At 39.9% G+C, this 24,263-nt stretch overlaps 1 protein-coding gene across 3 annotated transcripts in view; it reads left to right on the top strand.

Moving 5' to 3' along the window:
• Positions 1-24,263, top strand: part of LOC109431918 (zinc finger protein rotund) — a 518,068-nt gene that overhangs the window by 381,417 nt on the left and 112,388 nt on the right. For 2 of the 3 annotated variants that reach the window (XM_062860804.1, XM_062860805.1), the window contains one exon: positions 4,111-4,197. The exons of the other annotated variant lie outside the window; for it this stretch is intronic. In XM_062860804.1, the coding sequence (XP_062716788.1) occupies positions 4,111-4,197 (87 nt within the window). The remainder of the gene's footprint in view (positions 1-4,110; positions 4,198-24,263) is intronic. 3 annotated transcript variants of the gene reach the window in all.

The following is a 24,263-nucleotide window of genomic DNA, read 5'->3' as shown; positions in this document are numbered from 1 at the left end:
TCACTTTTCTTTCCATCTTTATTTTCACCCTGACACTCTGTTGGACGCTAGCTAGCTGGCCGAACCCGCTCAAACAGTCCACTACCCTCGGCGCGAAAAGCGAGAGAAAGTGGTAAGAAAAAAAAATTCAATTAAAAAATAACTTTGATATAAAAATTTTCCACCCTTAAGCTAATTTTTTCAGTATTTTAAATATTCCCGCTTTCTTTCGTTTGCCGTGACTCTCATCGCTCTATTCCGGCGCCGGCCGCCATGCCGCCGCAGCCACGGAAACGGACTCTGTCCGCTGAATAACTTCTTTTTCCCACTCCACCCCGCACTCAATTTCACTCGCTAGCATTTTTCAATTAACGCTACAGCTTGGACTACTCTCTCAGCCAGCAGACTCGGACACACAGCGCACAGAGTTGGTCCAACACCAGCCAAGACCGACCGACCGACCGACCGACACCCTCCTGCGCGACGACTAGTAGGTAGGTATCAGCCAGCCAGCGCAGCGGGACGAAAATTAGAGCTGGCAGGAAGCAACTCGCGGTGGTGGTTCACGCGAAGGTCCAGCTAAGTGTGTTGTTCAGCGGACGGACCACCCGGACCCGTCCGTGTGTAGTAGAAGGGGTATGGACGCGGATTTTTTTTTTCTTTTTTTATTTCGCGAAAGAGCACGAATTATGATTTTATGGCTGGCTATTTTCCCATTCGCGTGTTCTCGCGCCCTTTTCGGGCAATGGAGTGAATGTTAGGTCGAAACGATAGCGTACATAAGTCCGATGTTGGGTAAGAAGAATGGATGATTTACTGAGATTGCTGCCATGTTTCAGGTAAAAATGTAGCGATAAATTGATTGAACCCATTGAGATTGCTTATTTTGAACGGTGTACTTGGTACTCGATACTTTCCATTCCATGGAAAATCTATGTAGTGAATCTCAGCATGTCGTGATGCTTAGTGGGTTTGTATTCCATCGTAAATAAAGAATCCTTTTCTAGGAGGAATTCCTGGGGAAATTCTATGAGGAGTTCCTGAAGAAACTTCTGGAAGAATTCCAGGAGGACCTCTAGAACAAATTCCAGGAGTAATTCCAGAAGGATTTCTAGGAGGAATTCCAGAAGGAATTCCAGGAGGAATTCCAGGAGGAATTCCAGGAGGAATTCCAGGAGGAATTCCAGGAGGAATTCCAGAGAGAATTCCTGGAGGAATTCCAGAAGGAATTCCGGGAGGAATTCCAGAAGGAATTCCAGGAGTAATTCCAGAAGGAATTCCAGGAGTAATTCCAGAAGGAATTCCAGGAGGAATTCCAGATGGAATTCCAGGAGGAATTCCAGAAGGAATTCCAGGAGTAATTCCAGAAGGAATTCCAGGAGTAATTCCTTCTGGAATTCCAGGAGTAATTCCTTCTGGAATTCCAGGAGTAATTCGTTCTGGAATTCCAGATGCAATTCCAGGAGTAATTCTAGAAGGAATTCCAGGAGTAATTCCAGAAGGAATTCCAGGAGTAATTCCAGAAGGAATTCCAGGAGTAATTCCAGAAGGAATTCCAGGAGTAATTCCAGAAGGAATTCCAGGAGTAATTCTAGAAGGAATTCCAGGAGTAATTCCAGAAGGAATTCCAGGAGTAATTCCAGAAGGAATTCCAGGAGGAATTCCAGAAGGAATTTCAGGAGGAATTCCAGAAAGAATTCCAGAAGGAATTCCAGGAGGAATTCCAGAAGGAATTCCAGGTGAAATTACAGAAGGAATTCCAGGAGGAATTTCAGAAGGAATTGCAGGAGGAATTCCAGAAGGAATTGCAGGAGTAATTCCAGAAGGAATTCCAGGAGGAATTCCAGAAGGAATTTCAGGAGGAATTCCAGAAAGAATTCCAGAAGGAATTCCAGGAGGAATTCCAGAAGGAATTCCAGGTGAAATTACAGAAGGAATTCCAGGAGGAATTTCAGAAGGAATTGCAGGAGTAATTCCAGAAGGAATTCCAGGAGTAATTCCAGAAGGAATTCCAGGAGTAATTCTAGAAGGAATTCCAGGAGTAATTCCAGAAGGAATTCCAGGAGTAATTCCAGAAGGAATTCCAGGAGGAATTCCAGAAGGAATTTCAGGAGGAATTCCAGAAAGAATTCCAGAAGGAATTCCAGGAGGAATTCCAGAAGGAATTCCAGGTGAAATTACAGAAGGAATTCCAGGAGGAATTTCAGAAGGAATTGCAGGAGGAATTCCAGAAGGAATTGCAGGAGGAATTTCAGAAGGAATTCCAGGAGGAATTCCAGAAGGAATTCTAGGAGGAATTCCAGAAGGAATTCCAGGAGGAATTTCAGAAGGAATTGCAGGAGGAATTCCAGAAGGAATTGCAGGAGGAATTCCAGAAGGAATTGCAGGAGGAATTCCAGAAGGAATTGCAGGAGGAATTCCAGAAGGAATTGCAGGAGGAATTCCAGAAGGAATTGCAGGAGGAATTCCAGAAGGAATTCCAGGAGGAATTCCAGAAGGAATTGCAGGAGGAATTCCAGAAGGAATTGCAGGAGGAATTCCAGAAGGAATTCCAGGAGGAATTCCAGAAGGAATTCCAGGAGGAATTCCAGAAGGAATTCCAGGAGGAATTCCAGAAGGAGTTCCAGGAGGAGTTCCAGAAGGAACTCCAGGAGGAATTCCAGAAGGAATTCCAGGAGGAGTTTCAGGAGGAATTCCAGGAGGAATTTCAGGGGGAATTCCTGGAGGAATCTCAGGAAGAATTCCAGGAGGATTTCCTGGAGGAGATCCAGGAAGAATTCCTGGAAGAGATCCAGGAAGAATTCCTGGAAGAGATCCAGGAGAGGAATTCCAGGAGAAACTCCCGGAAGATTTCCAGGAGGATTTTCAGGAGAAATTCCTGGAGGAATTCCAGAAGGAATTTCTGGATGAATTCCAGGAGGAATTTCTGAATCAATTCCAGGAGAAATTCCTGGAAAAATTCCAGGAGGAATTCTTGGAGGGATTCCTGAAGGAATTCCAGGAGTAATTCCTGAAGGAATTTCAGGGGGAACTCCCGGAGGAATTCCAGAAAGAATTCCTAAAGGAATTTCAGGAGGAATTCCTGGAAAAAATAATGGAGGAATTCCAGGTGAATTTCATGGAGGGTTTTATGGAGAAATTCCAAGAGGAATCCCAAGAATTCCACGAGGAATTTCATGAGGACTTCCAAGAGGATTTACATGAGGAATTCCTGGAGAAATGCCATGAGATATTCCAGTGGAATTCCTGAAGAAATTACAGAGAATTTTAGGAGGAATTTCAGGAGAAATGTCTGATATTCAGCATGACCATGCTGGTGTTGACGGGCTCGATTCCTTGTCGGTCCATGAACTTTTCGTAAAGGTAAAATCTTTGGCTTCCTTGGGCATAGAATATCTTCGTCCCTGCCACACGATATACAGATGGTCATTGGCAGAGGAAGATGTCAGTAATAACTATGGAAGTGCTCATAGAACACTAAGCTGAGAGGCATGTTTTATCCCAATTTGAATGTTACGCCAGAAGCAAGAAAGTGAAGAAAGGGATTTTAAACGTAAATTGTATTACAGGTTACAAATTAAATGTTGTATAGTTTATGGTAGAGCTTGAAAAGTAATTTGAATATTAGTAGTACAATTCCCAATATCTTTTAGGCCTCACCAGTTTCATCGATACTAGTAATACCCAATCCATGTAAACGCAATTGCAGCACCTGCAGATGTCTATCAAAATCTCATCTCAATCTCTTGTCTATCTTTCTCTTTCATTTTTCCCCCGGTCCCGGTTCTAACCTCACGCATCGATGGAAATCCGACATTGCCGCCACGTTACCCATGGTAATTGCAATCCGTCTCTCTCTGTATCCCTCCTCGGACGACCTCCGGACCCCCGGACGCACAATACTGCGTGTGCATACACTTCAAACGAAAATCGCAATCCCGGTCGTCGTCGTTTGCCGGGAATAATCCTTCGTCTCGATCTTCGTTTCGGCACGCTTGGCTTGGCTGCCTGGAAACGTCCAACCACGATGGCCTACGACGACGACGACGACCAACCGAACTCGGACGATGACGACGATCACGACGACGATGATGAATTCGATGCGTTTCGGGGCTGCATTTGCTTCATCAGCAATGTGGCCAGCACACCAAGGATATGGACTCGTACAGCGGCTGGCCGGCCCCCAGAAACCACATGTCCATGAAGCAAGGATATGAGGTACCTCCTTTGATCCGGGCTACGGGTCTTTATGTGTTGTTGCTGTTGTTGTTGTTGAGGATGATGTTTTTTCTATCACACTTTCTTTCGTTGCGTCTGTTGCACATAGACCTGAAAGCTTGGTTGCATGCCTCCAAATCACATTTCACTACTCTGCGCTTTAGTTTTTTTTCTCTTGTTTTGTTCGTTGATTCAGTTTTCTGTTCTCGCACAAAAGAATAGGAAGTCGTTTTCATAGCAGTGATGCCAGATTGTCAATTTATATATCTCTTTGCAAGAAATTAATAGTAGCATCATGAAAAATGCATGCATGTGGTACAGGTACACAGCGTGAGCGCAGCGTCGCTGCAGGTAGTCAAAGACACGACTTCCATATCAAATATACCTATATGTGATAGTTTTAGAGCCTAAAGCTCCATTAAACAGCCGCCATCTTGCATATTCTGGTCACCACTATTAGACACCGAACATCTTCTCCATACAAAATATACTCATTTGACATGGTTTCAGGGGCCAAAACTCCAATAAACAGCCGCCATCTTACATTTGGAGTTACCATCGAGGATTTCAGGCCACCATCTTGGGTATTCTGATCATCATTTTTGGACTCTAGACATCTTCCTCATACCAAATATACCCATATTGCATGGTTTTAGGGTCTGAAACTCCATGAAATAGCCGCCATCTTGAATTTGGAGCCGCCATATTAGATTTTAGGCTGCCCTCTTAGATATTCTGGTCACCATTTTTGGGCTCCAGACATCTTCTTTATTAGGGTCTGGAACACTATTAAACAGCCGCCATCTTGAATTTTGAGCCGCCATCTTGGATATTCTTGTTGCCATTTTTGGACTCCAGACATCTTCACCATACCAAATATATCCATATTGCATGCTTTAGAAGCTAAAGCTCCATTAAATAGCCGCCATCTTGAATTTGGAGCCGCCATCTTGGAGTTTAAAACACCATCTTGGATTTGAAACCGCCATCTAGGATATTTTGGTCACCATTTTTGGACTTCAGACATCTTTCTCATACCGAATAAACCTATATGGCGTGGTTTTAGAGCGAAACACCAGTTAACAATCGCCAAATCGCCGTCATCTTGGATACTCTGGTCGCCATTTTAAGACTCCAGACATCTTCCGCATACCTAATATACCCCTTATTGCATGGTTACAAAAATTGCCGCAGCTTGATGTGTCGGCCAGTTCTACCGGTGCTGGTTCGGAACATTGAAACGGTCATAACTTCGGAACGCCATGACCGATTCGGACCATTTTCAATAGCAAACAATGCGGTAAAATTCCAGTTTGATTCGAGCTATAATAAATAAATAATATAAAATCGGTCAATGGAAAGTGCCTCAAAAGTGAGTGAACTTGTTTTGCGCACAGACATACACACATACACACATACAGACATCATCTCAATTCGTCGTTCTTGAGTTGATTGGTATATGTGACTTGACCCTCCGAGTCTTCTATCGATTTTTTTTAGTGAACATATAGCCTTTCAGTACACTTTGGTGTAAGAGAAAAGCAAAAAGTCATGCGAAAGGAGCTGGTTTATGTTATCCGAAATACCTATTTTTGAACATTTTGGAATCGATTTGCGAATATCACGGGCACCGATACTGCGGATCATTTTTCGAAAATTAACAAACACCATTATGTGACATGGAATCCCTTGTGATTATGGAACTCCTGAAAGAGTATTTTTGAAAGGATTCCTGGAGGAACCGGAGGAATTTCTGGAAGAATATCAAGAAGATTGTTTTGAATAATCTCAATAAGAATTCCAGAAGGAATCGCTGGAAAAATCTTTAGAAGAATCCCTAGAAGAATTTCTGGAGAAGTCCTAGGCGAAATTGCTGGAAAAAATACAGTAGGAATTGCTTCTCAAGTAACATTTTGATTACTAATTAGTCTTGTTAGAGGTTTTGAAAACCTTCATAAAACCTAATATCTTTTATTGTGGTTTTATGATGGTTCATAGAACCTCTTCAAGTCTATTTGACTAAAAAATGTTACTTCGGTTAAGAAACGTTTTCTTGAATTCCTGGGGGACGACTGTGCGAAGTTGTTGGAGGAATCCCATGAGGAATATCAGAAGGAATCTCTGAAGAAACTCCTGGAGGAGTCACCAGATGAACTTCTGCAAGAATCCTAGGAAAATTATCTTGAGTAATCTTAGCATTAATTTCTGAAGGAATACCACGGAAAATGCCTGACACAATCCCTAAAAAAAATCGGAAGGTACCGTATTGAATTTCTACTGAAATCTTGGGAGGAATTGCTTGAGGATTTTCTACTGGAATTTCTAGAGAAACTACATCAATAATGACTGAAAGATCCATAAGAGAAGTTCTTTGAGCATGAGCATAGATGGCCGTACGGTTCATAGTTGCTACTCCACGATTGACCAGAAGAATCGAAATTGCGCAAGGAACTCGCAAACGGAGCTTTGAAGTAGCTTACCATTCTCAATGTGCACCTTCGAGAATTCCAAACTTTATAGAGAACGAGATCACCTCTGCTTCTCCACTTCTATCACTGGAAAGAGTGTTTTTCAATAGGAAGGGGCAAACAGTAACAACGTTTTGTGATAAGGGAGAATAACATTCTTTCAAACTTTCACACTAAAATAACAGCATGAAACGAGCTCACCAATGAGCACCGGTGAAATATGGGGGTTCCAAAAACAATCATCAAACCGGCACACATAAGGGGGAAACGAACCTAACTTGTTCGAGTCTCTTCTTCGCACTTACGGGCCGTTGTCTTTTTGTCTTTTGCCCAGCGCCCGACTTGAAACACCAGGAATTCCAAGAGAAGTTCCTTGAAGAAACACCTGGAAGAATATCTAGAGAAAACCCTGGAAGAGCTGGTTGAGGTCTTCTAGAGGGGTCCTTTACGGGATGAAGGAAGAATTACTGAAGGAAAGTCTGGAAAATTGCCTTGAATAATCCCAGCAAAGCAAGCAAGCAGGTTTCACAGAAGGAATTTCTATAGAAATTCTAGGATGAATTTCTGGAGGAATCTCTACAGAAATTACTAGAGAAACCCCACTGGGAATGCCAGTAGAAGTCCTAAGAAAAGTTTCTTGAAGAAATACTTCGATTAATCCCTTAAAAAAATCCCTAGAAGAATAGGTGGAAGTATTTTGGAGAAATCCATGGAGGAGGCCCTGGAAGGATCACAGGAGGAATTTCTGGACGAGTCCTGGGTAAATTGCTGATTTTTTCTGGAGGAATCCCCAAGTTCGTCCTTGGAGAAATCTCTAGAAAAACAATAGAGAAATTCTTGAAGAATCTCTATAAGATTGCCCGGAAGAATCTTAGCAAAAAGGCTGGGAGAAATCTCTAGAGGACTCTTTAGAAGAATTCCTTAATGTACCACATCTATAATTTCTGGAGAAGTCCTCCTCTCCTCTCTCTCTCTCCTCTTCTTGGCGTAACGTCCTCACTGGGACAAAGCCTGCATCTCAGCTTAGTGTTCTATGAGCACTTCCACAGTTATTAACTGAGAGCTTCCTCTGCCAATGACCATTTTGCATGTGTATATCGTGTGGCAGGCACGAAGATACTCTATGCCCAAGGAAGTCAAGGAAATTTCCTTTACGAAAAGATCCTGGACCGACCGGGAATCGAACCCGTCACCCTCAGCATGGTCATGCTGAATACCCGTGCGTTTACCGCCTCGGCTATATGGGTCTGGAGAAGTCCTACTTAGGAAATGTTGCAGGAAGAACCACAGCAGGGATTGTTTATGGAATCCCAGCTAGAACTTTCTGGATGACGGACGAGAGGAGTGGAGGAATCCATGAGGAAGCCCCTGGAGGAATCAATGGTGATACTTCTGTAAGATTCCTAGGGCGATTGTTTGAATGAACTCACCAGGAATTCCCAGAAGGAATCCCTAGAGGAATACCTACAAGTATTCTGGTAGGTATACCAAAGTTTCTGGAGGAATCCTTGAAGAAATTGCTTGATGAACCGCTGCAGGAACTTTTGAGGAATCCCAGCAAGAATTCCTAGAAGACAATAGGTGTTCTTGGAAGAGCCCCTTGAGGTATCCCTGGACAAAATTACTGAAGGAATTCTTGGAGAAATAAGTAACTGGAAGAGTTTCTGGAAGAATCCGAGAAATATTGCCTTGAATCAGAATTCCTGAAAAAAATCCGTAAAGAAATATCAAGAGGAATCTCTAGAAGGATTTTGGGACATAGGATTGAAGATCCACGCCAACCCACCCAGAGTGAGAAGTGAGCAATGTAGAGTGTTCAATGAGAAGCTTCGGTTAACTGAGTAAGGAGTAACATATAAAGAGTGCGGAGTGTGGGGCAATGTGGAGTGACAATTTAGCAGGGCCGAGTGATAAGTGAAGAAACTGGCGTTATAAGGGAAGAGTGAGCTATGATTGGTGAGGATTGAACAGTGTACAATTGAGAATGTGGAATTAAGGCAGTGAGAAGTATTAGGCAGTGAGGACCGAGGAGTTATTAGGGGCCCATATAGCCACAACTGTAAAGGCGTGGGAATCCAGCATGACCATGCTGGGAGTGACGTGAATCAGGCCTGAAGGGAGTGAAGTGAATCAGGCCTGAATCACTTGAATATCAACTGAATCAGACATGAACCACATGAATATGAAGTGAATTAAACCTCAAGCTCTTCAATATGAAGTGAACCAGCCCTGAATCACTTGAACATGAAGTGAATTATAGCTGAATTACTTGAATATCAAGTGAATCAGACCTGATTCTCTTGAATATGAAGTAAATCAATAGTGAATCACTTGAACATGAAGAGAATCAGACCTGATTTTTTTGAATATCAAGCGAATCAGGTCTGAATCACTTGAATATCAACTGAATAAACTTGAATATTAAGTGAATCAGACTTTATTCACTTAAATATCATTAATATCAAGTGAATCAGATTTGAATCGCTTGAGTATAAAGTGAATCAGACCTGAATAACTTTAATATAAAGTGAATCAGACCTGAATCACTTGAATATGAAATAAATCAGACCTGAATATGAAAAGAATCAGACCTGAATCACTTGGATTAAAATGACACAGCCCTGAATCATTTGAACATGAAATGAATCAGACCTGAATGACTTGAATATTAATTGAATCAGACCTTAACCACTTGAGTTTAAATGTCTCAGAAATAAATTACATGATTATGAAGTGACTGGACCCTGAATCACTGGAACATGAACTGAATTGTACCTAAATAAATTGAACATGAAATGAATCAGACCTGAACCTCTTGAATATCTAGCGAATCAGACCCGAATCACTCGGGTTGAAATTACATACACCTGAATCACATGAATATTATATGAGTCAGACCTAAACCTTTTGAATATGAAGTGGATGAACTGCTTGTCATTATGATGTCCATGACCTTCCGAACAACTTTGCCGAAGACTTGAACTTTCTATCTTATCAGGATCGAGAGATAAAACTAGTTAAAAATGCTCATTTTTTCATGCTCACTAGAGTCACCTAGCGGCAAAATTGCGAACCAAACTGTATGTCATAAAGATGTACATGAACTTCCGAACATCTTTGTGAACTAGTTAAAAATGCTCATTTTTCCATGCTCACTAGCGTCACCTAGCGGCAGAATTGCGAATCAAACTGCTTGCCATTGTGATGCCAACGACCCTCCGAACAACTTTGCTGAAGACTGTACACATGCAAAAATGGTTATTGGCAGAGGAAGCTCTCAGTTAATAACTGTGGAATTGCTCATAGAACACTAAGCCGAGTAGTGGGCTTTGTCTCAGTGAGGACGTCACGGCGAGAAGAAGAAGACCGAGTAGTGAGCAGTGAATAGTGAGAAGTGAGATGTGAGCATTTCGGGATGAGCAGTGAACAATGAAGAGTGAATAGTGAGAATAGGGTAGAGAGAAATGAGCAGTGAAAAGTGAGGAGTGAAAATAAAGCAGTGTAAAGTAAGGAATGAGAATTTAACAGTGAAGAATAAACAATAAAAAGCATGAAGCAGGGAAAAAATAAGAAGCGAACAGGGAAAAGTGAGTACCGAACTGCAAGGAATAGGCTGTGAAGGAACGAGGAATGAGAAGTGTGGAATAAATTAAGACTGGACTCAACAAAGTGAGACACTCAAAATAATGCATAACTTTTGATTGCGTGCACAAATAGCTAGTTTTCTGACCAGGAATAGTACATTACGTGCAGCTAATACAATTAAAAATTCATCAAAATCGTTTAAATGATGGCGGAGACCATTTGAAAACCTTGGATAAACAAATTGAAAACAGTTAAACACAATAATTTACACTGCCCAAGTATTTCAAAAATCGGGACAGTATTGTCAGTTTTATAGCCAAAATAGTGCACACTGATTTGAAAATTTTAAAAAGTTCTCAAAATTTGGAAAAAAGACGTATTTTTTTTTGTTTAAATTGTTAAAAGTACTGAACCGATTTTTATGAAATTTACACCACTTATGATGCCTTTTACTTGGAGAACTTACAATAAAGTTATAGCCTAAACAATTTTTAATTGGATGCCCAAAGTTTCCAAAATGAAATGTTATAGTATCGACAATATCTGCGCCAACTCTAAACCGATTTTGATGAAATTATTATGGTATTACCCAAACATAATATGCTATTCTTGGTTAAAAATTAGCTATTTTTGCGCACGCAATCAAATGTTATACATTATTTCATGTTTCTCACTTTTCTCGAGTCCAGTCTGTTGAGTGAGCAGTGAAGATTGAGCGGTGAGGAGTGAGTAAACGTAAAGAGTGAGAAGAATTATGAACTGAGCAATGAGTAGCGTGAAAGTGAGAAGTGAACTGGGTAGTAAAAAGTGAAGTGTGAGGAGTGTGATGAAATGAGGAGTGAGAAGCGAGAAATGGAGAATGAACAGTGAAGTGTGAATGATGAGAAGTGAGTGAAAAGTAAGCTGGTGTGGACATTGAAAAGAACATGCATATAATAGTGAATCAGTCTGGAACGAAGAGCGTAAAGCAGTGACGAGTGAGATGTGAAGAGTTAGAAGTAATGAGGAATGAAAAATAAAGAGCGATGTGTGCATTGAGGAGTGCAAAGATAGATGATCTTGAGTTGCCACTTGTACGTGCACGCACAGAAAAAGCTATGAAGATAGATGTGATTTGTAAGTTCAATTTCAGATTCAGTGTTTCAATTTGACAGAGATTTAAAAATTGTGCCGATAATTGATTTTTGACATAAGCTCGTCAAGCCCATTCCAAAAATACCCATTTTGCATAGGTTTCCATAGATTTTGAAAAACCCAAAGCCGCATCTTGGATTACAAAATGGTGTTGGACATCGTTTTTTGCACCTACTTGCAGAATCCGCTACTCTGTCGGAATTGTTTTTGAGAAGCCTCACAAAAAAACCGGTCTAAGATTCTGGGGACAAATTTGGTTAAAATTTGTCCTGGGAACTCATTTGTTAAATCTGCAGGAATGTCGACTCAAACTTATACAAGACTGAACGCATTGTAAAAAAACCGAGATACTCTTTCAGAATTTAGGACTTTAATATTTATTACCGAAAAATGGTAGATTCAAAAACTCTTAAGCTTCTGTAGTTGCTTTTTGTACTTTTTTTATGGTTTCATTTGAAACGCCCACTTAAAAGTTCTTGCGTTAAAATAACTATAGGATGAGCCTCTTTTCTCTACATATATTTATTGAGTATTCACTATTAGTTTCACATGAAAAAAAAAATGTTAAGAATTTTATTTTTCTTTTTAGGCCAATGTCACGAATGGTATAGAGCCTGCTTTTACGAATTATTTACTGATAACTTTTTCTTTCATTTGCATTCAAAAAAAAATCAAGTAACTTTCCGAGAATTTCCCCAAAGAAATCCAGAGTCAACCAACAACCTGGCATCACTGCAACTTCCTCCAGTACAGCGTGCGAAAAAAAAACGTTTCGCATCTCACAATCGACTCGGCGAAATCCTAATAAAAATCGTCATAGATTCATTTGCGGGGATTCCACAGCCGAGCCGATGCGACGTCGTAGGAGGGTGGTTCTCTCGGACCAATCATCCATTTGCGGCTGGATTGATCCAATCAGGGTCTACCCCAGCCAGCCAGGTCCGAGACCGCCCGCCCGGACGTAGATGGAGAAAAGAAAGCAACACTCCCCGGATTCCCACAGTGTTGTTCCCGGCTTTTGTGTGCTGGCTGGCTGGTCTTTCTCCTGATTGATGTTGTGTGTAGGACTTTCTGCTTGGCTGTGTATTTTCCGTAGTTGGACTGCATTTCTTTCTTTTTTTTTTGGTTCGCTTCCACTTTTGAGTTGCTAAGTTGCGTTTGTTCCTTACCAGTGAAATGCATGTGAAAGGAAAAACTAGTTCCGTAGGTGGAGCGATTTCCGTTCATTTTCCGAATTGTGCTGCCAGGCATTATCGAGTGCGATTTTTATTAGGCGCACCCACCGCCCCATCGTCGCTAGGCTACATTCACATTTGCAGCTTTTGGTTAGGTTTCCATTTCCGAATCGAAGAAAGAGAAATCGGCTTCGAATGCTGCTTCGACGACGAAAAACTTTCCGCACAACAAAGGGGAAAACAGAAAACCACTTTTCACTTCCTTTATTCAGGATTGATTCCTTACTTCCGTTGTTCTATTTTCGCCTTTTTGATTCTTTTTTTTTTCATTTCCTCCAAACCAAAGTGTTCTGAAAGGCAAAAGTTTCAATCGAATAATGAGCTGTCGACACCTGAACGAAAATTAAGTAGTTGGTTAGCATATACTGCTATGTTTACTTACCTTACAGGTCAGACTAAGGCCTGAGTGTCCTCTGCTGTACATAGGAGTCGTCTCCATTCTACTCGGTCCATGGCTGCTAGTCTCCAGTTCCGTATTCTGCGAAGGGTCCGCAACAGGGTTGTTAACGTTAATCAACGATTAACGCCGTTAACGTTAATTTTCGTCCGAATCAACGTCAACGGCGTTGCGTTAATTTTCTAGCCAGTTAACGTTAACGTCAACGGAATGCGTTAAATTAACGACAACGAATACCGTTAATTTTGGCGTTAATTGATGTGATATGCTTTGTGACACTTGTGTTTTTTTTTTCAATTTTTGGGTAGATTATTATTTGTGTTTGACAAGATTTTTTTTCATTACTAACTAGCAAGAATTTTTTTTAGGAACTTGTGCGCCGGCATTTGACCAACAGTGTCATAATTGAATCTATAGACGAGTGCACCGATGAACATTGAGTTCACTAAGCCTGAAAATTTTTGACAGCACAGCGGGGTCGACTCTCAACAACTTCTACTCAGAGAGGCATTACCAAAATGCGCTGATATTTTTTTCTTTGATTTCTTACATGAATTTCCATTTAAAGTGATGCACAAGCTCATATTTTTGCAACTTCATCGCGAAAACTAGTTGCAATAAATTAAAGTGACCAGACGTCCCGGATGGTGGGGGACAGTCCCGGATTCAAGCTAGTCGTCCTGCATTGTAAAGTGTCCCGGAAATGTCCCGGATTCCAACAATCGCTGAATACAGATATTTCTAACTTAAATGTTGAAATGCTTCAGTTCTTTTCAAAAGCATGGTTTTGAGAAATCTAAATTGTAAAAACAACTACAAACACGGCACATTTTTGCTTGATTATTGTAAGCTATCTGCTAGTGAATTTGAAGACGCTTTGCCAAAATTTCCATTCGCTTTTATTGTTTAAAAATATTCCTTGAAGTATTCCCTGCGAGAACGAAGGATATACCCACACTATAGTTGCTCACAGTGCGTTCTTGAAGTAATACAAAAAAAACCGTCAGATAAAATCCTGAAAAACAGAAAATAGTTCCCAAGTTTTTTTTTCTCCAAAGTTTTCCTAGCTATTCTTGCAGGGATTTTATACATTTTTCTCCTGGATTTTCGTCAATTTTCCCGGGGATTTTCGGGAATGATCAAGAGATTTCTACAAAAGTTATAATTTTGTCACAAACTTTTTCCTGAATTTTCTTCGGTAATTTTTTTTAATATTTCACCAGATATTTTTTTTATAAAAATATTCAGGTATTTCAAAAGAATTCTTTCGAATATTTTTGAGACTAAAATTCAGAGATCTATTCACAAGGATCTCCAAAATAATATCAGAAGAGATCCTCAGAGGAATTTTGAGGATGCACCTTAAAAAAAAACCTTCGAAGGTTTCTAGGTTTTTAATGAGATTTTTTTGAAAAAAAAAAAATTGGTGTAGAGTTTTATTTTTGCAAATCGTTTCACTGAAAAACTTACAATTTGAGTTATATATAATTGTGTCCCGCATTAGAGCAAAATATATCTGGTCACTTCACAATACAGGCCAAACATGTCTAAAGGTCCTATCTGCAGAAGAGAGGCTCTCTTTGGTTTCCCTCTCTTTCGTTAATATCTCAGCTGTTTATTTGTATTATGATTGTCTCCTTGTATTGAACGATGGCCAAACAATCGTCTTTTGATTTGTACTGCAAAAGTAGTTGAAAAATGTACCATTACATTGCAATAATTGAAAGAGAAAGTGAGAGCCTCTCAAATGCAGATAGGACCTATTGAAATGTTTGGCCTTTTGAGCTTGATTGACCGCCCGTAGATGGGACCTATTGAAATGTTTGGCCTTTTTATTATAAATTATTATAAATTAAACAAATATTTAGCTAGGTAGAAGTTGTTAAGAGTCGACCCCAGTAGGGTGTCAAAATTCGCGGCCCGAGTGAACTTTCAGCGGGCGGTGCACTCGTCTATATCGTCCACGTCAAGAACCTGCAAAATGCTTTGCCGACTTACTCAGGAAGCGTGAGTTTATGCTTCGGAAGGAAGTAATGGTGTTGGTGCATTATGCATCTTCAGCTGCGAAACTGAGCGCGCTTGTTATGCAATAGAGCACTGCATGAAATTCTCTCCTTCTCTTTCACTCTTACAGAAATTTTGTAAACAACAAGGCCAAGAAACGTCAAAATCCCATACAAAATCAAAACAGTGCAGTGCCCTATATGTACATCCAGCGCGCTCGTCTTTGGGACTGGAAGTGCCCAAAGTGCTCTAATTTCGTCCATGACTATCGCCCGGTGTTTTTAGGCTATCCACATGTTGTTTGTGGACAATTATAAAACGTGACAAATCTTAAGTAGCTATTGAGTTGATCACAGTAGCCATCCATGCAAATGTCAAAAATTTAAATCTCATATATCTCATGATCCTGATTACTTAGAGAGTTGGTGTCTTCGGCAAAGTTGTATGGCTGGTCAAGGACTAATCGATAATAACATTTATGTTTCCAAATTTCACCGCTAGGCGGTGCTAGTGAGCTAACAAATTATGTTTTTCATATATATCAGGAAAACTTGCCAAAAATTGCAACTAGCGCCGCCTAGCTGCAGAAACTCGAACCAAACAATAATTATTCTGAAAGCCCTTGATCTACCAAACAATTTTGCCGAAGACACCATCTTTCTAAAAAATCAGAATGCTGAGATATGTGAAATGCAAAATTTGTTCGCTCTCTAGCGCCGCCCAGCAGTGAAATCACGAATCATTCGGCCCACTTTCTGAAAGCCCTTGACCAGCTGAACAACTTTGCCGAAGAAACCAACTCTCCAAGTAATCAGGATGTATGGGATATATGGGATTGAAATTTTGTCAGTGTTGCATCTGCTTGTCTAAGATATCACATAAATCACAGACAAATAGATGTGACACTAACGAAATTTCAATCTCATCTATCTCATGATCCTGATTACTTAGAGAGTTGGTGTCTTCGGCTAAGTTGTTTGGCTGGTCAAGGGCTTTCAGAATGTGGGCCGTATGATTCGTGATTTCACTGCTAGGCGGCGCTAGAGAGCAAACAAATTTTAAATTTAGCATATCTCAGCATCCTGATTTTGTAGAAAGATGGTGTCTTCGGCAAAATTGTTTGGCAGATCAAGGGCTTTCAGAATAATTACCGTTTGGTTCAAGTTTCTGCAGCTAGGCGGCGCTAGTTGCATTTTTTTTGCAAATTTTCCTGAAATATATGAAAAACAAAATTTGTTAGCTCACTAGCACTGCCTAGCGGTGGAATTTCGAAATATAAGTCTTATTATCGGTTAGTCCTTGACCAGCCATACAACTTTGCCGAAGACACCAACTCTCTAAGTAATCAGGATCATGAGATATATGAGATTGAAATTTCGTTAGTGTCACATCTATTTGTCTGTGATTTATGTGATATCTTAGACAAGCAGATGCAACACTGACAAAATTTCCATCCCATATATCTCAGGATACTGATTACTTAGAGAATTGAATTGAGAACAATCTGAATTATTCGATTTTGCACACCTTTCCGACGAAAGTAGATTCAAGCTAGAAATGATCGAATTATTTTGGTACGCTCTCTCACTGTTTATGTTTGCTGCAACAGCAGTGCTGGCGGACCGCTTGGTGAAGATTTCGTAAATTATAATGCTTTGCTTATTTCACTAACAATTGTGGTAAAAAAGTTAAAAAATAATCACCACACAAATTATTTTTGATTTTATGACGCATAACCAATGTGTTTGACTGGATTCTTTAATTGATTTCGATCAATTTCATTGATGCTTTGGCCAGCAGGATCGACATCACTGCGTGCAATGATCGATGATTGTGCGCGCCAAAAGACATCACCGCGCTGCCGCCGTCGTCGTTGGTACTGCGGTGGGTGGTAAACACCGCCAACCACATTTTAGTGCGATCGAAACAAATCGTTAAAAATTTCTACTTTCGAGTGAACCAATGCACTAAGGGCCAGAATCGCAATCTAGTGGAACTAAATTAATTACTCCAAAACGAAGCATTTCCGACACATGGTGTCTTCGACAAAGTTGTTTGGCATCAGCAGCGGCATCTATTGCTTAGAACGTAGTAGTTCGCAACTCGTCTGCAAATGTGGCACCACCATCTAACTTCTTTGTTTTACGTCCTAGAGACTTTTTGCCTTCGGCAAAGTTGTTTATTTTGGCAAAATAAACAACTCTTTCTCAGACGTCAGAATTTCACAGCCTACTGTTTTCGAGTTATTTAAAAAATAAAAACCAATTAATGAAAAAACAGTTTTTAAGCTTATTGTGACATTTTTACTAAAAACCATGTGAATTTATTTTTTTTCCTAAAGCATATGTGTCAAACCAAACACATTGTATGGAAATATGTTTAATATTATCATTAAAACTCAAAATATAAATACAAATTCGAAAAAATAGTGAAAATTTCAAGCCTTAATATCTCACAAAGCGCAAAAAATCGCAACTTCAAATTTTCAGCAAATACGAAGCAATACTAGGTGAACATACTGTAAAAAAATTGGAGAAGTATTTTTTGGTGTTTTTGAGATAATAGCTTTTTAGTAACAGTATAAATATAAGTAGTGTCAGCATGTAACTTTTTCTTGTTACACATTAGAGAGTTTATGTCTTCGAAAAAGTTGTTCATTTTGACAAAATAAACAACTTTTTCTTAGACGTCAAAATTCCACGGCCTACTGTTTTCGAATTATTATATATACCCTAGATGTTATTGATAAAAACTGATAATAAAACAAATTTTGATGCAATTTGGATGCAATACTATGAACTATTTTTATTGTTTTTACTTTTACGATACATAGTAGGCCAAGCAAATGTCAGTTTACTATTTCAGCATGGGTCAAGATATTTTTAAATTTTTGGCATGTCTTTCTCAAAATGTGTTATGCTTAACCTATTTTGTCAACCTTTTTAAATTTTAGAGCGCGAAATATCTTGTCGAAAGCTCGTGAATCTGGATGGAAAGGACGTTGATCGAAGATTGTGAAACTGAAGCTCCACGAAACTGACATGTTCATGACCTACTATGTATCGTAAAAATAAAAATAGTTCATAATATTGCATCAAAATGTGTGTTATTGTCATTTTTTATCAATATAATCTAATTTATATGCAATAATTCCAAAACAGTAGGCCGTGGAATTTTGACGTCTAAGAAGGAGTTGTTTATTCAGTCAAAATGAACAACTTTTTCGAAGACATAAACTCTTTAATGTGTAACAGTAAAAAGGTACATGCTGATGTTACTTATATTTATACTGTTACCAAAAAGCTATTATCTCAAAAACACCAAAAAATACCTCTCCAAATTTTTTACAGTATGTTCACCTAGTATTGCTTCGTATTTGCTGAAAATTTGAAGTTGCGATTTTTTGCGCTTTGTGAGATATTAAGGCTTGAAATTTTTACTATTTTTTCGAATTTGTATTTTTATTTTGAGTTTTTAATGATAATATTAAACATATTCCCATACAATGTGTTTGGTTTGACACATATGCATAAGGAAAAAACTCACATGGTTTCTAGTAAAAATGTCAAAATAAGCTTAAAAAACTGTTTTTTCATTGATTGGTTTTTATTTTTTAAATAACTCGAAAACAGTAGGCTGTGGAATTCTGACGTATGAGAAAGAGTTGTTTATTTTGCCAAAATAAACAACTTTGCCGAAGGCACCAAGTCTCTAGGACGTAAAACAAAGAAGTTAGATGGTGGCGCCACCTTTGCGGACGAGTTGCGAACTACTATGTTCTAAGCAATAGATGCCCCTGCTGATTCCCAACAACTTTGTCGAAGACACCATATGTCGGAAATGCTTCGTTTTGGAGTAATTAATTTAGTTCCGCTAGATTGCGATTCTGGCCCTTAGTGCAATGCTTAGTAATCATGATTACTTGGAAAGAGGCTTGTATTTGAAGTAGTGTGAATACATTTTTATGCCGAATATCTTGCGTGAAATTGATTATTTTATAGAATAAGATAAGTGTCGATTTTTTACAAACATGTATTGGTGCAATGTTGTGTAAAGTTGATTTCGGTCAATGATTTTGAAGAAGCCATTTTGCGATGACACGCTAAGGGGCCTTAAATGTACAGTCTACACGCTAAGAAAAAGTTACTCTAAAATGAGTAACATTCACACAAAACTGAGCTAAACTGGAACAGCTCAAAAAATGAGTAAATTGTATTTCCAGCGATAGCGCTGGCCCAAGTGGAAAAATCCAACCAATTTAAGCCGTATAATGTTCTTCCCATCAGCAAGAATATTATACGACTTAAACTGATGAGATTTTCACACTTGGGCCAGCGCTATCGCTGGAAATAAAATTTACTCATTTTTGAGTTGTCCCACTTTAGCTCGAAAATGAGTGAATTTTCTGACCGTGTAGTATCAATTAAATATGTACTACAATTAACGTAAAATTAACGGAGTCGTTAACGTTAAATCAACGCTCCGCGTTAACGTTAACGTTGATCAACGCTTCCAAAAAATCAACGGAAGAATCGTTGATCGTTACAATTAACGTTAACGAATTAACGAAACGGCGTTAATCGTTGATTAACGTTAACAACCCTGGTCCGCAACTCATCCTCCACTTGGTCGACCAACCTAGCTCGCTGCGCTCCACGTCTTCTTGTACCGCTCGGATGACTCTCGAGAACCATTTTAGTCGGGTTGCTATCCAACATCCTGATAACGTGACCCGCCCACCGTAGCCTCCCGATTTTCGCGGTATGGACGATGGTTGGTTCTCTCAGCAGCTGATGCAGCTCGTGGTTCATTCGCCATCTGCAAGTCCCGTCTTCCATCTGCACTCCGCCGTCGATGGTACGCAACACCTTCCGTTCGAAAACTCCAAGGGCGCGTTGATTCTTTGAACGTAGCATCCATGTTTCGTGCCCATAGAGGACTACCGGTCTGATCAGCGTTTTGAAAAAAAAAAATAACTTCGTGTGACCGCGAACTTTGTTCGATCATAGCGTTCTGCAGAGTCCAAAGTATGCTCGATTTCCTGCTACAATGCGTCTCTGAATTTCTCTGGTGTAGTTGTCGGCCCAAGTGCACGAATTTTTCCACCTCGATTTCATCACCGTCGATAGAAATTCGGGGTGGCGGGCACAGTGATTCCTCCCTGGAGCTCTTTGCCATCATGTACTTTGACTTCGACACATTAATAACTAATCCGATTCGCTTGGGTCCACTCTTAAGTCGGATGTACGATTCCGCCATATCATCTCAAACTTGCGAGCTACATTATCAATATCATCAGCGAAACCATTACACCCGCTCTCCCTATTACACCCTATAAAGCAATGTTGAACAGCAAGCACGAAAGACCATCACCATGCCGTAACCCTCTGCGAGATTCGAAGGGACTCGAGAGTGTCCCTGATACTCGAACTACGCCCATCACTCGATTCATCGTCGCCTTGATCAATCGTATCAGTTTATCCGGGAATTCGTATTCGTGCATAATCTGCCATAGCTGTTCTCGATCGATTGTATCATACACCGATTTGAAATCGATGAACAAGTGATGTGTGGGCACGTTGTATTCGCGGCATTTCTGCAACACCTGGCGGATGGCGAACATCTGGTCCGTTGTAGCGTGTTCACCCATAAATCCAGCCTGATATTGCTCCACGAACTCTCTTGCAATCGGTGATAGACGGCGGCATAAAATTTGAGAGAGTACCTTGTAGGCAGCGCTCAGTAGTGTGATCGCGCGATAGTTCCCGCAATCCAACTTGTCGCCCTTTTTGTAGATGGGACACACGATACCTTCCATCCATTCCTCCGATAATACTTCCTCCTCCCAAATCTTGGTAATGACCCAGTATAGTGCTCTCACCAGTGCTTCTCCACCGTATTTTAGAAGCTTGCTTGGTAGTTGATCTGCTCCAGCGGTTTTGTTGTTTTTCAACCGGCTAACCTCCTCTTTAATCTCTTTGAGGTTAGGGGCTGGAAATCTTTCGTCCTAGATCTGTTACCGCGCCACCTTCGGTGCTTGCAACGTCGCCATTGTGGTGCTCATCGTGATGCTGCCGCCACCTCTCGACCATCTCACGCTCGCTCGTGAGAAAATTCCCGTGATTGTCTCGGCACATGTCGGCTTGTGGTCCTTAGCGCGGTACAGCTCTTCCATCGCTTCACGATCTCGTTCTTCCTGCTGGCGCTTTGTCCTCCGGAAGGCTGATTTCTGCTTCTTACGCACCTGTCTATAACGTGCCTCAATCGCCCTGGTACGATATTGCAACATTCTCGCCCATGCTCAACTGTTCACATTTGCCATCGTACCAGTCGTTTCTGTGATTCAGAGTCGCGACGCCTAGTGCTGCAGCCTAGTACTGATTCTAGGAGGTAAAAATTTGCATTTTTCGAATTTTATGTTTTCCATAAAAGCATGGGCCACCCTTATCTTCAATCATGAAATATGATAAATAATTTGTATTGTTAATATCAGAAGGCCCCACAAGACTGGATATTCTCAAACTCTAACCGCTACCAAACTCTAACAACTTAGCAATGATGATGATGAACCTGTGAGCTTGTAAGCTTGTGAGGGGAATATCTGTAAGTAAAAAGAAAATCGTGTTAAGTACTGTTCCTTCGAATTCCACTAAGAATTTGTATCCTTCCGTAATCGAAAAACAGGTTTCGGAGATTCTTGATGTCCGATCTACACCGGTGAACACGTCTAATAAACCTAGATCATCATGAGACCTCCAATAGTAATGGAATTCAAGTTATATGCTCTGTAAACGCAAACAAATTATGTAAGAATACTCCTAGACCCGCAAGACATGCACGTGCTGCTGTTTTTGCATTGTTGGGATGTTCTAGGATAGATTGAAATCCTGGAGTTAGGACATACATGGTCATAACAGGATCTACCGCAGCCGAAATTCATTAAAACTTTTCGGCTTTCGATCATTATTTTCGGAGTTGCCGTGTAACAGAACAATAAGTTCTTTTTTATGGTTTTCAGACATTGCAAATATCCTGAAGTTCAGGACTTTAAAGCCCTACAAAATCTACAGTTACCGTTCAATCTACGCTTGCAGTTTATGGTCATTGTTATCCATGGTACTTCACTTCGCTACGAAAAAATCTTTTAGATGTTGTATGACACTGTAAGATATGCAAAATGTTCTGGAGTTCAGGGCTTTCAAGTTCTACAGAATTAACTTCAATTGCCATTCAACCTACGTTTGCGGTTATTGCCCTCTGATATCCACGATGCTCCACAACCCACGAGTAAGTCTAATTACTGTTGTCGGATATTATGAAGTTTATAAAATGTCCTGAAGACACAACACCACAATCACCAAGCAATCTACTCTTGCGGTTGACGGTCATTGTTACCCATGGTACCCCGGAATACTACAGGAAAATCTTTTTGGGGATAAGGTTGTGGTAAGGTAAGCACAATGTCCTGCCGTTCAGGACTTCCAAGTTCTAAAACATCTTCCGCAATGCCGTTCCATGCTTCTACTATTTCCGGTGATTGTTTTCCATCGTTATGTTCAAGTTCTATAGGATAACTTCAATCGCCTCTGATTCTACATTTTTAATTAATTAACCTATTTCCATGGTTCTCTGCAATCCAACGAGAAGACAACCCTAAAAATGTCATACATTGTGATGTTTGCAAAATATTGCAATTTTTGTCTAGGATTTACCCATCTCTGGCAATCCTTTTGAAAATTCCTACGGTAATGCCTCAACTTATAGATCTGCATTATCTCTGGGATATTTTTTGCAGACTTTTTTGGTAATTATTTTAAACTTTATCGGGTATATTTTCTGTCATTCCTTAGGGATTTTTTTTTTCATAAACGCTTTTCGCAATTCCATCGTAATTCTTTAAGTCTCGATTTCTTTATTGGTTCTTCCCGGTATTTCTTCATTGATTTTTCCTTCGTTTCCTCTCGGAATTTTTTTAGAAAAAATCTAATGAAGTTGATTTCTCCCAGGATTCCAATCTCTATCAGCTGTTCCTTCTAACATTCATTTAGGGATTCTTTTAGAAATTTCCACTGGATCTTTTCAGAGATCTTAACAAACTTCTCCCGTGATTTTTCAATTGAATCCTGGGTTTGCTTTATAAATTTATCCCGTAGTTCCGTCGGGATTCCTCGTGAGATTTTTTCAATTGTTGCTTCACGGATATTTTCAGGCATTACCGACAAGGAAATAAGTCGTTTCAAAATTGCTTTTGGGATTTTGCCTAGAATTCCTCGCGAGATTTTTTTTTCAGGGATTCCATTCGGGATTCCTTGAATGGTTTCTACTGGGGTTCCCACATAATTTACTTTTAGAATACTTCCATGTATTTCGTCAATGATTTCTTCATGATTTTTTATCAGATTGCTTCAGGGTTCACTCCAGGATTCTATCAGAGATCTCTCCTGAGATTCTTTCAAGGATTCCTTCAATATTTAATAGTACTCTCATTTTGAGATTTTTCTCAGGGATTACTAAAAGATTATTTCTGGGATTCCTTTTTTTGGGGTTTATCTCCTGAGATTCGCTCAGGAATTTCTCCCAGGACTCCTTCATTGAGTCCTGCCGAGATTCTTTCATTGATTCCTCAAGGGTTTCCTTCAAGAATTTCTCCCAAGATTCTTACAAAGAATTCTTCAAAGGATCCCCAGACATTTGTTTGTGGATTTATCCTGAGATTTCCTTAGGGATTTAATCCGAAACTCTTTCCTGTATTTTTTCAAGCATCTATCGCGAGATTAATATAGGAATTCCTTCAGGAATTTCGTCAAAGCTTTCTCCCACGATTCCTTCATTAATTTTCTCAGACTTTCTTTAGGATTTTTTCCAAGATTTTCCTTGGGGATTTCTCCAAAAAAATCTTTCTCCTTCTCAGAATCCTTCTGAGATTCTTGTATTAATTTCTCCAGGAATCCTTTCGGTATTACTTCCAAGATTCCTCCAAGATTCCTTCCAAGATTCCTCACGGGGTTCTTTCCAGGATTCCTGCAATGATTTTCTCTGGAATTTCTTCAGGTGTTTTTTTTTCGGAATTCTTCGACAGACGCCTTTTCCCCGTTTTATTTGCGGTATCCCTCCTAGGATTTCTTGCGGGATTTTCCTAAGAATTCATTCCTCCAGATACATTTTTCGAAATCCCTATGACTTACTCCTCCAAATTACTCCATTTTAGAGGGAAAGGGTATTAAATTGGGCTTTAAGAGCATC

This window comes from Aedes albopictus, chromosome 3 (assembly GCF_035046485.1).
Source record: "Aedes albopictus strain Foshan chromosome 3, AalbF5, whole genome shotgun sequence".
NCBI classification, from domain to species: Eukaryota; Metazoa; Arthropoda; class Insecta; order Diptera; family Culicidae; genus Aedes; species Aedes albopictus.
This window is presented reverse-complemented; position numbering and strand designations above follow the sequence as displayed.